We start from the raw sequence: 15,369 nt of genomic DNA on the forward strand, positions 1-15,369 counted from the left end.
GACTCAATGGGAATTTGGCTCATTGATAGTGGTGCCTCAAGACACTTCACTGGTTACAAAGAAGTACTCTATAATCTGGTAGAGAAAGAAACTAACCTGGAAATTGTCCTTGGAGATGACATGAAATACCCAGTGAAAGGTGTAGGCAATGTTTCTCTTAAACTGAATCAAGGTAATACGATTCACTTACAAGATGTATTATATGTACCTGATCTCAAAAAGAACCTGGTATCCATCTCGGCAATGGAAGACAAAGGCTATAAGGTAACCTTCAGCGATGGCAAGGTACGTATATGGAAAAATAATGTTAAAGATGCCTTTACTCTTGGGTTTAGTGTTGATTCATTATATCAGGTCGATGGAAGTCTGCTAGGTGTCATGTATTATGACACATCTCTTCAGTCCGAACTTTGGCATTAGAGGTTTGCCCCCCTTCATTATAAAGCTATACTCGGTGTAAGACAGATGGTAACAGGGATGCCCGAATTCCAAGTAGAGAAAGAAGGTGTATGTCCGAGATGTGCCAAAGGAAAGCTCAAAAGGGGACCATTCCCCTCAAGCCAAAGCAAGACCTTCGATATATTACAATTGGTTTACTCAGGCATACCTGAGGTTGGCATTAAGAGGGAGACTACTACACCACATAATCCTGAGCAGAATGGTGTGGTGGGAAGGGAGGACCACACGATGATGGAAGCTGTCCGGGCCATGCTACATGATCAAAGACTTCCAAAGTTGCTATGGGCTGAAAATTTCACTCAACCTGACTTTGATTTCAGCATTGTTGCTCCTTGAAAATCAGGCTGCTTAGACAACAATAATTCGTGCCCTCTCAGTTATACGGTCTGCCTGGGAATTCTTGCTCTCCACAGGCAGTATGATTTTCCCTCTCAGCACTCAATTTGCCTTAAGCCTCCTCTACAAGTCAACCTGTTCTACTCTCCTATCCTTCTCCTTCTCTTTCTCTTCTCCAATCAGACACATGAAGAATGAATCCATGCAAAGTGCCTTTTAAGTTTTCACCCTTTTTATTCTCTTAATGAAGAGAAAAACCTATCCCTAAGATCAACGACTGAGATTAGATCTTAGCTTCTCTTGATCAAAGGTGGAGATCTAATCTCGCATTGACCCTCCTAGTCACTTTAATAACTTAAAAGCGTCCCATGTACTTTATAACACATAAAGTAACTTTTCTCGTAAAGTCACTTTAATAATAAAAAGTACAATGTACTTTTGTAATATCATAAAGTAACTAATAAATTACGACTTTAATAAACTCATAAAATCATTTTTTCTCAAGGGGTTCACTTTAAAGTTTACCACTTTTCCTAGGCTAGGCACAAAGCACTAGGAAATACCTCTTTTGTACCATTTCTCAACATTAATAGAATTATCTTATCTTATCTTATGATTTCCATGAGTATCAACAGGAGAAAACTCGGCTAGAATAAAGCTCAGTCCAGATTCCGTTCACAGCAGCCACTAACACCCACCAGCTTCTCCACAGCAGCTCTTCATCAATATTGAGAGTATAACAAGGTGGCAGCTAGGCAGCTCTTCTAAACTTTTGTTTAACTTTCTTATCCTTGAGGGTAGGTACAATCTTTTCTTCATCCACCTGAGCAATATTTTCTAATAGTATGGACACGTGAATTATAAGATTTAAATTTCAGGATTTTATATTCAAATTTTTGAATCTTTAAAGCTTTTAAGTTTGATTGCATCCCTTGACAGTGATTCCTTTCCAAACATCGAAGAACCTTGATTTTGATGATCAGCCTCAAAATATTTTAGAGGGATTTTCCATATCAATACAACACTTAAATCACATTCTATGACACTCTTTATATCTATAGCGCTTCAAAGATATCGTATAAATGGTGAAAACAAACTTTTCAAACATATTTTTGCATCAAAGTATATCCAGAAAGCAATCTAATTCAAACAGTATTACCAACCTTGTAATAGAAGGCATAGATGCAAGAATACCGGCACTTGCATATATGATTGGAACCAATGCCTTTGGCTTATTCTTGCGAAGCCACATTAAGGATCCTAATGCAGCAAGTGACACAGTTAACACCTACACAAAAAGGGGAAGAATGATATCAGAATAGATACCAATTTAGATATAATAAGCATTCAAAGGAGAAAACGAGCGTGTGCATTGACAGAACAATAAAGCCAACGAAGATATTACACATTCATCTAGGGTTTTGGCAATTTTTAATTCAGGGTCTTTTCAGCAATGGAGGAAAGCACTAAGATGGAGAGAGGAAGACCAGATTTGCATTTGACTCGAGACCCTGAAGAAGGTAATCCCATGTGAACTCCAATCCCTTAGCTCCAACCCATAGAGGTGCCAATCTATGTAATAAAGAATCTGCAAATGCCCATCCTACAAACACACAGGAATACATTTAGGATTTTAAATTAATTATTGAAACAAAAAACCCAAAAAAATCAACATAATCATAATTTTTCGTTGCATAGTTAGATGAACGAAATGATAAACAAACCCATTAGTTTAGTTCATGTAAGTACATAATACCAATTGGGGAACTGCATTATCTTCAGAACATGGTTGAAGCATTGAAAATTATAACAAATAAAAAAATCAATAACGTTTTTATTAAGCAATTTCCCTCCAAAATTAAATGTAAGCTTGTTGAACTTGAAATAAACTATTAAAAACTGCCAAATACAGTCATCGTTTTTGCATGTCATATGCTAAATTCCCTTCAAAATTAAACTTAAGCTTGTAGAACTTGGAATAAACTACTAAGAACTGCCGAATACATTTGGTGTTTTTGTTCATATGTTAGATATTTGCACCCCTCACCTTTAACAACTTAAACTTAAGCACAAATATAAGAGGAAAAATCTAAGCATTGTTCAACTACTTTTACAGCTTTTACAGGCAACTAACAAGAGTGTTTAGTCCCTTTTATTTGACAATATCAGCTTTATTTAAAAAGGGACCAGTATATACTATAAATGCAATTGTGCAAATTCTGAATGATACTACAACTTGTCTTTATAAATGCTATTCAAATTCATCATGCAATTTTTTCAACATATTTGGAAGTACTGCGCCAAGTGACTATTACTTGAGATATAAAACCTTAGCTATGTAACGAACAAAGTTCGTATACTCAGAGGAATGCTCTGATACCAATGTAACAAACAAAGTTCGTATAATCAGAAGAATGCTCTCATACCAATGTAATGAACAAGTTTCGTTATAGCAAGTTAAACATTCTGGAAGACTTGGAATATGTAAATCTCCACCGAAGATACAAGAATATATATTAAAATGTATGAGAATATGATGTTACAAATGAGAATGAGGGCTTGCTTATATACCCTAGGCAGGTGATCCTTTGTGAACAGTGATGTCCTTAGGGGCATACCTCTTCATTATCTAATTACTAATTAATCATTATTTATGATGTGTTTTTATTATTTATATTTACATTCTTTATATCTATATTTTATTCATAACATTGTCTTCATTAGCAAGTTAAACATTCAGGAAGACATGGAATATGTAGATCTCCAATGAAGAGACAAGAATATATATTAAAATGTATGAGAATATGATGTTACAAATGAGAATAAGGGCTTGCTTATATACCCTAGGCAGCTGATCCTTTGTGAACAACCATGTCCTTAGGGGCATACCTCTTCATTATCTAATTACTAATTAATCATTATTTATGATGTGTTTTTATTATTTATATTTACATTCTTTATATCTATATGTTATTCATAACATTGTCTTCCTCCTCAAAAAGCTTTGTCCTCAAAGCTTGCTAATGAAAAGGTTTTATCACTTTTCCTGTTTTGAATGTCTTCTCGTCTCGGAACTATCATCTTCGTTGATACAAGATGATATGATCCTTTAAGTGATAAATAAAATTGCCGAACTGAGAAAGGATCAGACCATCCTAAATTAATCTTTTGTGAAACTTGGCAATTACTTGATAGCTGGGACAATTTGTTATCATCAGTCTGGATTGTGCCGACATCATAATTTTTCAGAACATGTTTGTTGTCTCTGTTTTGAATGATACAGATATGCAGACTGATTGGGATATCTTCTCTTGTGGTTCAGATGTCGATAAGGAGTACTAGTGATTTGATTTTCTCTTATCAGGTGTTTGGCAATTTCCTGATTTACTGTAGGTGTTGATGTTGAGTTGGTTACCGAATCGTCACTTGGAATTTCCATCATTTGAACTGCAATCTGAATATGTTTTTTCTTCAACTGATTTGTCCTCTTTTTGAGTTGTGATATTGATTGGATTGGTATTTATTCCTTTATCTTCAACTTGGACTGAAAGCTTTGTTAATCAAGGTTGTCATTGACGTCAATATGGCATTGGCCAAGATGGCAAATGTTCTTGAGATGCCTAATGATCATCATGAAACCCTGGAATGTGATGATAAGTTTGAAGACAATAGATGCCTGGTTCCAGATGATGATGTCATGATTCTTGTTTGACAAAGATGCAATCAATTAATATGTCAAGCCACTAATGAAGAAGTCCTAGGAAGTGCCAAGTGCCAAATGCCAATCATGTGCCTTATTTGATGATCTAGACCTTAACCCTTGATGACATATGGAGGACTACACTTGATGAATGACCACACTTGATGGCACTTGATGAGGTCTTGATAACATGGTTGGAAGACTAGATGATGATGTGGAAGATCTCATTTGATGGTTGGAAGACTACCTTGGAACTTTCCTAATGATGTTGCCTATGACATATCACTGCACCATTATATGATGACACGGGATGATACACTCATTGCTGGATACTATCATGATGACATGGATGTCCTACATGATCCTATGATGATGAAGAAGCCAAACAATGGAGAAGCCATACTGTCCCAAACATTCCTCATGTTGTCCCAAACTTTTTATGCATAAAATTTAAGGACAGTCACAAAGAAAAATTATTTTTGCCACCTTAGAGGCATCTTTTCTCAATGGGACCTAGACCATCTTAAAGAGGATTTTTTCCTCTTTCTAATGAGCCCTTACTTTCCCCAAAACTCCCAGTGGTTGCTGAGAAAATGAATTTTTAAGTTGAGAAATATATATTTTATTGCAAGCCGACCTACACTCACTCATGCAAGTCGGCCTCTCAGTCAAGGGACGTGTCCCTTCATTTGGAAGACGAAATCACTATTAATACAAGTCTTAACACTCATTTCATGCAAGAAATTTCGGTGAAAGACACAGAAATTCAGATAGAAACTACAGGAAGCCGAGGAAAACTTGAAGATCTATTGTTTGGGTTAATTCCTTTTACAGTGGTGGACTGTCACCTTCAGAACTCGGATTGCAGAGGCAAATTTTTGGACAGTCTTGTGGGCAGTGACTCGAATCAGTGAGACAGTCACTTAAAGGATCTCGGTCTTCAATTGCAGAAGACTGTTACTAGTGCAGCAAGCTGTGGGAGCCACCTGTGATTAGTCTCACCTTGGAACAGTTTTCTACATAACTAAAGAGCAGACCTTAACACCATATTGAAGCAGTGTTTCTCAAACTTAAAAGGCAGTTTTGGGAGAGATCTTTATAGCAGTTTATTGAAGGTATTTGTGGAGCACCTTTTAAGGCTGTTAGAAGCCAGTTTTGGACCAATAGTAGCAGCAATTGAAAGTCTTTTTGAAACAGTCCTGAGGTACCCTTTTGTAGCACATTGAAGACCTTTTGAAGGTGGATTTATAGCAGGTTTGAAGACTTAGTTTGGACAGTTATTTGAAGCACTTGAAAACCTAGAGCAACCTCCTTGGAGCAACTATTGAAGGATCTTTGAAGAAGACTTTGATGATAGTTTGAACAAATTTTGAAGGTTTTCCAGATCAGATCTTGGAGCTTGTGTGAAGCAGACTTGAGTCTTGATTGAAGGTTAATCCTATATTGAAGCATAATTGAAGGACACTTCAAGTTTTGATAGCCTGTTAAAGAACACTCTAAGAGTGGTGTGTAAGCATATTGAAGAAGCCTTTGTAGATTTGTCTTGCAGCCTTGACTAATCTTGGAGATAACATTGAAGGACATGATGCACTAGCCATCATGAGGTGACCTTGGAGAAATTGTTTGGGTACGATGAAGAGCAGTGGTGACACCTTCTAAGAGAACAAGGTTGTCATTGATGATGTGACGTGGATGCTAAGTGATGACAGTTGAAGATTGACAGGGCTCGTTGAAGAAGACATTGGGAGCCGTGAATAATAACCAAACATATCTTGACGAAGTAAAGCTAAGGGTTGGAGCCCAAGAGGTTGGAGCCTCGTAGAGACAAGGTTGGTGCCTTGGAAGATAGGGTCGGAGCCCTAGAGGATAGGAGTCCTCAAGAAACCAGGTCGGAGCCTGAACCAAAAATAGGGTTGGAGCCCTAGAGGTTGGTGCCTCGAAATTGACAAGGTTGGTGCCTTGGGAAGTCCAAGTCGGTGCTTGGCATATTACAAGTTGGAGCTTGGGAGATTGAAGATTGGTGTCTTCATCTAGGGTTGGAGCCCTACATATATTGTACTTGATTTATTGAAAGAAGAAATTAATAAAAGTATTTATTCTATCATTGTTCATTTTGTGTTCTAAATATAAGTGATCTAACTCGTAAAAATAACAATTGAAAAGAAATATTGATTCCTCCCCCTCTTTGTATTTCCAACAAGCTTCGACACTTCTTTCGTAATAAATTCCTCTAATTTATTGTTCAATGATTTCTTATCATTTTTGAGTTTTTAATTTGTGTCAATAATTTCTCATTGTGGTCCTTGACACGAGTAATTTCTTCATTTTTGTCAGCAGCGATTTCGTCAACTTCCCTTTGCATATTTTGTATCACCATTTTACTTTGTTGAGAAATTACTTTTGAAATATCTTGTATGTTTTTTGGTGTCACTGAATCTAGCTTCAAAGTAATGTCTTATAGTGTTATTTTTCCCTTTTTGTGGGAAAATATCGAAAACATTTTTCTAATATTTAGGATAAACGACCCTAGTGTTTCCATCCAAGGTAAGCCCAAAACAATGTTATTATAGTCAAAAAATAAGGTTTTCATAGTGAATTGCGAGATAAAAGTATAATCCCCAATACTTAGTTGTAGATTGTTTATGTCGTATTGTTTGTCACTTGGGTCAACAAAATTCATTTCAACTATATTCGATTCAGGAATCACTAATTGGTTAGCAAATTTAGGACTAACATAATTACTCTCTTCAATAGGACTGATAGAGATTATAATATCTCTTCCTGCGAATGATCCTTCGATTTTAAATAGTGTACTAACACATTTACTAAAGGTTTTAGGAAATCTTTCATTATTGATCTCCATTTTACGCATGTCAATAATTTTTCGTCAACAATACTTTGCCAATGACAAACGACCATTTAAATTTTTTTAATATATATATATAGATAGATAAGAACAAACCTTGGAATATGATAGTTGTATTTCCCTTTTCTTCTTTTTTTTCTTTTTTTTCTTTTTATAATTTTTTTTTTGCTAGCTTATAAACATAGATTGATTTTTTTAAATATAAATATATGTATTTTTAAGTCTTTTAAACAAACCTTTAGCACTTATCTAAAAAAAATTGCCTCCTGTTTATAAAATAATAATTTTGTTACTTAAACTATTATCTTCAGATATTTTGTCATTACAAAAGAACTTTTATGCTAACGATTTTAGACGAAATGGGTTACAAAATTGAATAGTGATGGGTGATGTCTGTGATGAACTGATGTGGTTGTTCACTGGACGACGGTTTTCTTGGAACAAGGTGTATGGTGCTATGACTAGGGAAAGAACGGGTGATAGCAAACTTAGTGCAAGCAGTACCAATGCTTTAAAAACTGGGCAGTTTGAACCGGTAACCAGTCAAACCGGCCGGTTCACTAGCCCACCTAGTCAAACCAGCAGAAAAACCTGGCTTAACGCCTCATTTCGCCAAAAAAGGAAAAAACAGTCCCAACCCGCCGGTTTAGGACGAAACCGGCCAGTTTATGGTCAAACCGGACGGTTCCATCCTAAACTAGTCGGTTCGCTGCCAAGGCCGCGGAGGACCCACACAGCGCGGTTTTCCAAGGTTGTAGGGTGTTTTGAAGGAAAAATAAGGGTTCTTTCCCTCCAAAAACACCCTCTCCAAGCCTTTAAAAGGACCTTGTCCCTCTCATTTGTCTCACACATCTCATTTGGAGTATTTGTGATTTTGATTGGGAGCTTGGAGAGTGTTGAGTTTTTGCTGGAGTAGTCATCTTGGAGGCTTGGAGTTGGAATGGGAGTTGGAGTTGGAGCTATTTTGGAGATAGTTTGGAGTTGTCAGTGGAGTTGGCATCTTCAAGAGGAGGCTAAGGAAGCTAATTTGTATTTCCAGGCAAGGATTTTCACTTGAAAGTTCCTCATTTGGTTGTTGTCCATGCATTAAATCTTTTTGTGTTCTAAACTTCTAACTTCTATCATCTATGCTATCAAATCTCTAGTTATATGCTATCAAATTTTGTAGGCTACATGTGCATTTGTTTTCCTATATTTAGATTTGGTTTTCAATGTTTCTTAGCTGCAATGTTTTTTATATGGCAAATTTCTTTCCAAATTTTAATTATTTCAAGTCAACATGGCTCCGAAAGCCAAGGACAATGCATGGACTCATTGTAATTTGATTGATGGAAAAATGGTATGCAAATTATGCCATAAACCTATTGGAGGTGGGGGTATTCTCAGATTGAAACAACACTTCGCTGGAGTAAGAGGCCAAGTAATGTTGATTTTAATGTACCTTGGACAAGTGGTTTCCCATGGGATAGTCTCTACCTAAGGAAAAGTGTCCAAAATAATTATTTTCTTAAGTGTGACTTTATAAGGTGAAAGTACTTTATAAGTGATAAAGTCAATGTTAAATTATAAAGTGAAAGTGACTTTAGACATAAAGTACAATGTGGGTACTTTATTTAATGGGTGAGTTAAAAAACAGAAAGTGAGAATTAAATGCACATTTATTCTCATCCCTTGATCTAAATGAATCTAAGCCATTAGATCTTAGGGTTGCCCAAAAGTCATTTAGGGAAACAAAAGGGGGAAAAGAAAAGAGAGACTACATTCATTCTTCATGAGCAAATTGGAGAAAGGAGGCTGAGAGCTGGAGAAAAGTTCTGAAAGAGAAATTTGTTGCAGCAAGCTGAAGGAGTGATTTCTAGGCAAAGTTGGGCATGGAAATCAAGGTTTAGAAGACAGCATAAGGTACAGTACGAACAACATTGAATGTTGTGAGATGCAAGCCATTCAAGAGAAATTTTTGAAAAAAAAAATTGAAAAAAATGCGTACAGTCCATATGGGATGGTCCGTACAGTCGTATCTGTACAATACATATTTCTAGCTTCAACTGGGCACAAAAATCAAGGTAAAGTAGGCATGGTTTTCAAGGAGTTTTGGGTTGAAGAGATAAGTTGTATTTCGCTGTTTTGTTTTGCCTGCAAATGTATTTTTCCTAAACTTGAAAAATAAATAAATTTGAAGAGCTCTCTAACAAGTTTTCCCCGGAGAAGATTAAAGGGGTTTTGCCTGGGTCTAAGTCGACCAAAAATCCGGGTGTATTTTTATGTGTGTTGTTAGTCTAGTTATGTTCATATTTATTTTCAACATGTGTTGACAGTCCCATGTGTTTTAATCTGAAATTTTCATTTCCAGAATTTTATATTTTGAATGTATGTTTATGGGAATGGGCATTTAACTGAATGGAAGTGATAAGGTGAAATTAAAACCAGGTTGGGATTGTTGGAAAGTTTTTTTAGTCATCAAATTTCAACATGGTATCAGAGCTATAGGCTGAAAATTGCAGTTTGAACAGCGAACAGTGGTTTGGACAGCAAACAGTGGTTTGGACAACAAACTGAATTTTTGGACAGCAAACTAATATTTTGGGACAGCAAGGTGAAATTTCACACAGACTGAACTTTTGGGACAGCAAGGTGTGCTGGAAAGTTCATTTCTCCATATTCTTGGTTTTGTAAATTTTGGACAATAGTCATGGCCATGTTCTTAAGAATAGAAGACAGACTAGATGGGATATCTAATTATGTCGTTTGGAAGGACAGAATTCAAACAGTGTTTGAGGAGGCAGTAGTTTGGGACATAGTGCGGCAAGTGGTTGTACCTCCTACTACTGCAAATGAACTTGCTGAATTCTCAAAAAATAATGCAAAGGCAAAAGGGATTTTGATGGACAGTCTGAAGGATCATGTGGTTCCTCAAGTGAGAGGAAACACATGCATATCATATGTGGACAGCTCTAACAACTCTCTATCAGAGTACTAATGAGAGCAGGAAGATGGTACTCAGAGAACAATTGAAGAACATCAGGATGACAAAGGCCGAAAGTGTAGTTCATTATCTTGGCAGGGTCAAACACGTACATGATGATTTGACTGCTATTGGTGAGACAGTTGCACCCACAGAGTTAGTCAGGATAGTTGTCGCAGGACTTCCTAAATCTTGGGAGGCCTTTGGAGATGTTGTTACCTCTAGGGAGAATCTTCCCAATTGGGACAGATTATGGGATAATTGTGTGCAACATGAGATACGGAAGACTAGCAGTGGTGGGGTGAAGATAGCAGATGAGGAGGATGTAGCCTTGATAGCTAGGGGGGTGAACAAAGGTAAGGCCAACAAAAGGGGCCTCATCAGATGGGGCTAAGGGAAAGGAGAAGAAGAAGAAGAAAGATACGAATATATCCAAAGTCAAATGTTGGGCATGTCAAAAGATGGGACACTATGTTGCTACGTGTCCTGAGAGGAAGAACAAGGAGAAGAAGGGTACTGCAGCTTCAACAGAGGTGGAGCAGTTTGTTTCACAGTTTGACCAGGACTTTGCATTTATTACTTCTACAACTAGTAGGAGTACATCATTCGATGTGTGGTACATAGACAGTGTGGCTTCCCGCCATATGACAAGTGCATGGGAGTTCTTTTCAAAGCTTGCAGAGAGGTCACTTGATATTGAGATTGTACTAGGAGATGACCGCACGGCAAGCACTGTTTGTGTGCGGACTGTGACCTTTGAGAGGCAGCCTTTGCCTCGTTTGAAGGTCATGGATGTTTGTATGTTCTGGGGTTGAAGAAAAACTTGATTTCAGTGTTTGTTATGGAATAGAAGGGGTTTGAAGTCACTTTCTCAGGAGGACAAGTATTGATGCACCCCAGGGGAGCTTCCATCACTTCGGCCAAAGTGATTGGACTCCGCTCTGGGAAACTATACAGGTTCAGTTTTCATTCGGCAGGAGCATTGGTGAGTAGCACATCTAGTAGCACTCACACTAGTACCACCAGTAGTAGAAACTTGTGCGAGTTATGGCACCGGAGGATGGCACATATGCATCATCGATCTTTGAGAGTATTGAGGGAGATCATACTAGAGTTCTTGATTTCAGTGTCAAGCATTATGAGGTCTACAGAGGGTGTGCTTTGGGCAAGTACACCAAGTTACCATTCCTAGCAAGCAACATCAGATCTACAAGTATACTAGACTTGATTCATGCTGATGTTAATGGTCATATGTCTCATGTATCTTTGGGTGGTTATGAGTATTATGTTATATTCATTGATGACAACTCTAGGAGGACTTGGATATATTTCCTGAAGACCAAAGGTGAGGTCTTCCATCGCTTTAAAGAGTTCAAAGCTCCTGTGGAAAAGTAGACAGGTATGAAGATTCGAGTCTTGAGGTCAGACAATGATGGAGAGTACACCGATGGTGGGTTTTCTGACTTCTGTGCACAGGAGGGCATTAGGAGAGAGTTCACAGCTCCTTACAACCCCTAACAGAATGGGGTGTCTGAAAGAAACAACAGAGCTATTGTTGGGGCTGCTAGAGCGATGATTGATGATCAAGGATTGCATTTGTTTTTGTGGGTTGACACCTGCAATACTGTTGTTTATCTTCAGAACAAGAGTCCTCACAGAGTATTGGGGAATATGACTCCGGAGGAGGCTTTCACTGGAGAGAAGCCTCATATGGCACATCTTCGTATCTTTAGATGTCTCACATATTCTTATATCCCCAAGGAGTAGAGAACGTACCTGAAGGCTGGAACCCATGGTAGAGAAGGGTATCTTTATGGGATACAACGAGACTTCAAAGGCCTATTGGATCTTCATTCCTTCTAAACGGAGAGTGGTGATTAGGAGGGATGTGAAGTTCAAGGAGGAGAGGGCCTATCGGAGATCACGGGAGTATGATGAGAGAGAGTCATAGGCTTCGCCTCAACAAGGAGGTTAGGTACAAGGAGCAGGACCTCAAGGTTCTGGATCGACTAGCACAGGAGGTACTTCAGTGCCAGTGACATTTGGGGCACCAGTGGCAAGTTCACTGAGCACTTCTTTAAGGAGTCCACTGGTACAAAGTTCACATGGCACTTCAGCTGACACATGCACAGGTGCCAGTACAGGTTCTTCGAGGACAGGTGCTGGTACAGACACACTAGGGTCAGTTGGCAGACCTTCAAGTTCACCAGACTGGGGGGGCAGAGGATGAGGTTCCCTATGGGGAAGCTTCTTCGGGGAAGAGAACGCCCAAGTGGCTTCAAGACACTTTAAAGGAAGCAGAGTTCGTTGGTCCTTCGAAGGAATAGGGAGAATGTGCCACCTGAGCGGTTTTGCAGTTATGTAGCCAAGGCTACCAGCATTGTTGACTCTGAGCCTACTAGCTATGAGGAGGCTACCAGCCAGGAGGTATGGAGAGAGGATATGGTGGAGTATGCCTCTGTCATTAAGAACAATGTCTGGGAAGTGGTGCCTAGGCCTGAGGGAAAGTCAATTGTGACTTCTAGGTGGCTCTACAATATCAAGCATGATGTGGATGGTAGCATTAAGAAGTTCAAGGCGAGGTATGTGGCTAGAGGGTTCTCACAGATAGAGGGAGTTGACTATGATGAGACCTTCGCTCCCGTAGCTCGGTACACTTCTATCCGGTCCCTTATTTCTATTGCTGCATAAATGGGTTGGCAAATCCATCAGATGGATGTGAAGACCGCATTTCTGAACGGATTTATAGAGGAGGAGGTGTATGTTGAGCAACCACAAGGCTTTGAGGTACTTGGGTAGGAGACCCATGTATGCCAGTTAAGGCGAGCACTCTACGGACTTAAGCAAGCTCCGAGAGTTTGGTATTCGAGGATTGATACTTACTTGCAGCAGATGGGTTTCACAAAGAGTGATGCAGATCCGAACCTATACTACATTGTTGTAGGAGATGATCCGCTCATTCTTGTGTTGTATGTTGATGACTTCTTCATTACTGGGGCAAAGAGACTGATTAGTGGTTGCAAGGAGGATCTTGCTATAGAGTTTGAGATGAAGGACATTGAGCTAATGCATTAATTTTTGGGGCTTGAAGTGTGGCAGGACGAGGGGCATATCTTTCTGGTGCAGGGGCAGTATGTTGTGGATGTGTTGAGAAGATTTCACATGGGAAAAGGAATTTAATTGAATGGGAGTGATAAGGTGAAATTAAAACCGGGTTGGGATTGTTGGAAACTTTTTTTAGTCATCAAATTTCAACAAGTCATGTGAAGCACCAAATGAAGTGTTACGTCCTATTAGGACAGAATACCTTTCCAAGCTTGAAAAGTTTCACGAGGATAAGGCTAGGGAGAAGGCCATCCAAGTTGACATTGCAAGGAAGAGGGAATTATTAGAAGCCATGAAAGAGAGTGGGTATGATGATTATGAGATTCAAGACTCCTCTTCTATCCCTTCCACCAATTGTGAAAATTTGGATGCCCAAATTACTACTGCAGGAACTGATTATGTTTCTTCTATTTGTTAATTACTGAACAAAGTTATTTACTGTTTCCTACAATAAACATCGAAACTAATACATTGCAGCCTTCACCATTTAAATAAAATGCGGAAACAAGAAACTGGACAGGAAAAAGATACAACACAATGACAGTTATTTTTGGACAAATGTCCCCTTGACACCCAATGCGGGAAGACCGGTGAAGCAACTCTGAGGGTTTTATTATTATACAGTAGTAAATTTGAGTACAATTATGAGATTCAAGACTCCTCTTCTATCCCTTCCACCAATTGTGAAAATTTGGATGCCCAAATTACTACTACAAGAACTGATTATGTTTCTTCTATTTGTTAATTACTGAACAAAGTTATTTACTGTTTCCTACAATAAACATCGAAACTAATACATTGCAGCCTTCACCATTGTTAGTTTATCAGATGTGCTCTAGCCATGAAAATTGGTGGAAAGGCTAAGGCACATGAGTTCTAAAGAACCCAAAAATCGTTTGGTGAAATTCCACCCAAATTGTATTTTATTAAAATAATTAATATTTTTAATGGGGTTCCTAACTCTAAAGCTAGGAGAATTAAAGTATTAATGGGTATTAATCAAAATATGGGTGAGAATGATCTAGAAAGGGGATCAAGTCAAGTTTTAATCTTAGACGTTGATTAGAGACTTAATCTCGGTCGTTGAAGTCTCAATGAGAAAAGTATAAGGAGGCTTGGGGTTCATTTAGAAATACACACGGACAGAACGAATTGATCTAGAGTTCAATTTCTGGGGCTAGGAAGCTGAGAAATTCAAACTAGGTGATCATTCTACAGCAGAGGGGCAGGGAGAGACACTAGTGGAAGCAACACAGCAGCTAGAAGGACTGACGTTGGGCCAATCCGAGCCCACGCAAGCCTGACGCGGAGCCAAATGCGACAGCGTAGAAGTAAAGTTGCCCTCACATAGAAAGCCGGAAACTGTCGAGGAACTGTTGGAACAACCGGGAAGGTTGACGCAGAACACAGAAGAGACAGCGCAGAAGCTAATGCAGAGATAATCAGGGTTAGCCAGTTCTGCTGCCAGATCAGCTGGAATTTGCCGAGTGAAATGAGGTAGAACTCACTCAATTTTCCGCCATTATATTTTCTCTGTCACTGGATTATCGAGAGGGCATCCACCATTGTATTCAGAATTACTGCTTAATAATAGAAAATCGTCAAAGTTGTTGCACAGGTTTTCCCACATTAGGTTTTTCCGGGGACTATTTTGTCCAAAAATAACCGTATCCTATGTATCTTGCTCTTTGCTCAGTTTTTTGTTTCATGTAATCAAATTTTAAGTAGTGTAGGCTGCAGAAGTAATTTACTTCAGTATTCAGAAAATAACTTGATAATGTATATTAAAGTCAAGTAGGAGAAGTAAATTCAGTTTTGCTGCAATAGGGGTTCCTTGAGGATAGGAATTTTCACATGGTATTAGAGCATTGATTTTGAAACAGGAAGAGCAGATCCAACATTGAGTAGACAGGCCAATAGTTTCATTTGGCAGCAATTCGA

At 38.5% G+C, this 15,369-nt stretch overlaps 1 protein-coding gene across 3 annotated transcripts in view; it reads right to left on the reverse strand.

The window, feature by feature from the left end:
• LOC149257089 (uncharacterized) overlaps positions 1-15,369 on the reverse strand; it is a 170,491-nt gene that overhangs the window by 13,500 nt on the left and 141,622 nt on the right. For all 3 annotated transcript variants that reach the window (XM_089413604.1, XM_089413609.1, XM_089413606.1), the window contains exons 5-6: positions 2,283-2,398; positions 1,959-2,083 (exon numbers count right to left, since the gene is read on the reverse strand). In XM_089413604.1, coding sequence (XP_089269730.1) covers positions 1,959-2,083; positions 2,283-2,398 — 241 coding nt within the window. The remainder of the gene's footprint in view (positions 1-1,958; positions 2,084-2,282; positions 2,399-15,369) is intronic.

The sequence above is a fragment of the Pinus tabuliformis genome, chromosome 6 (assembly GCF_031772625.1).
Source record: "Pinus tabuliformis cultivar Carrire ecotype Pingquan chromosome 6, CPIR1, whole genome shotgun sequence".
Taxonomy (NCBI): Eukaryota; Viridiplantae; Streptophyta; class Pinopsida; order Pinales; family Pinaceae; genus Pinus; species Pinus tabuliformis.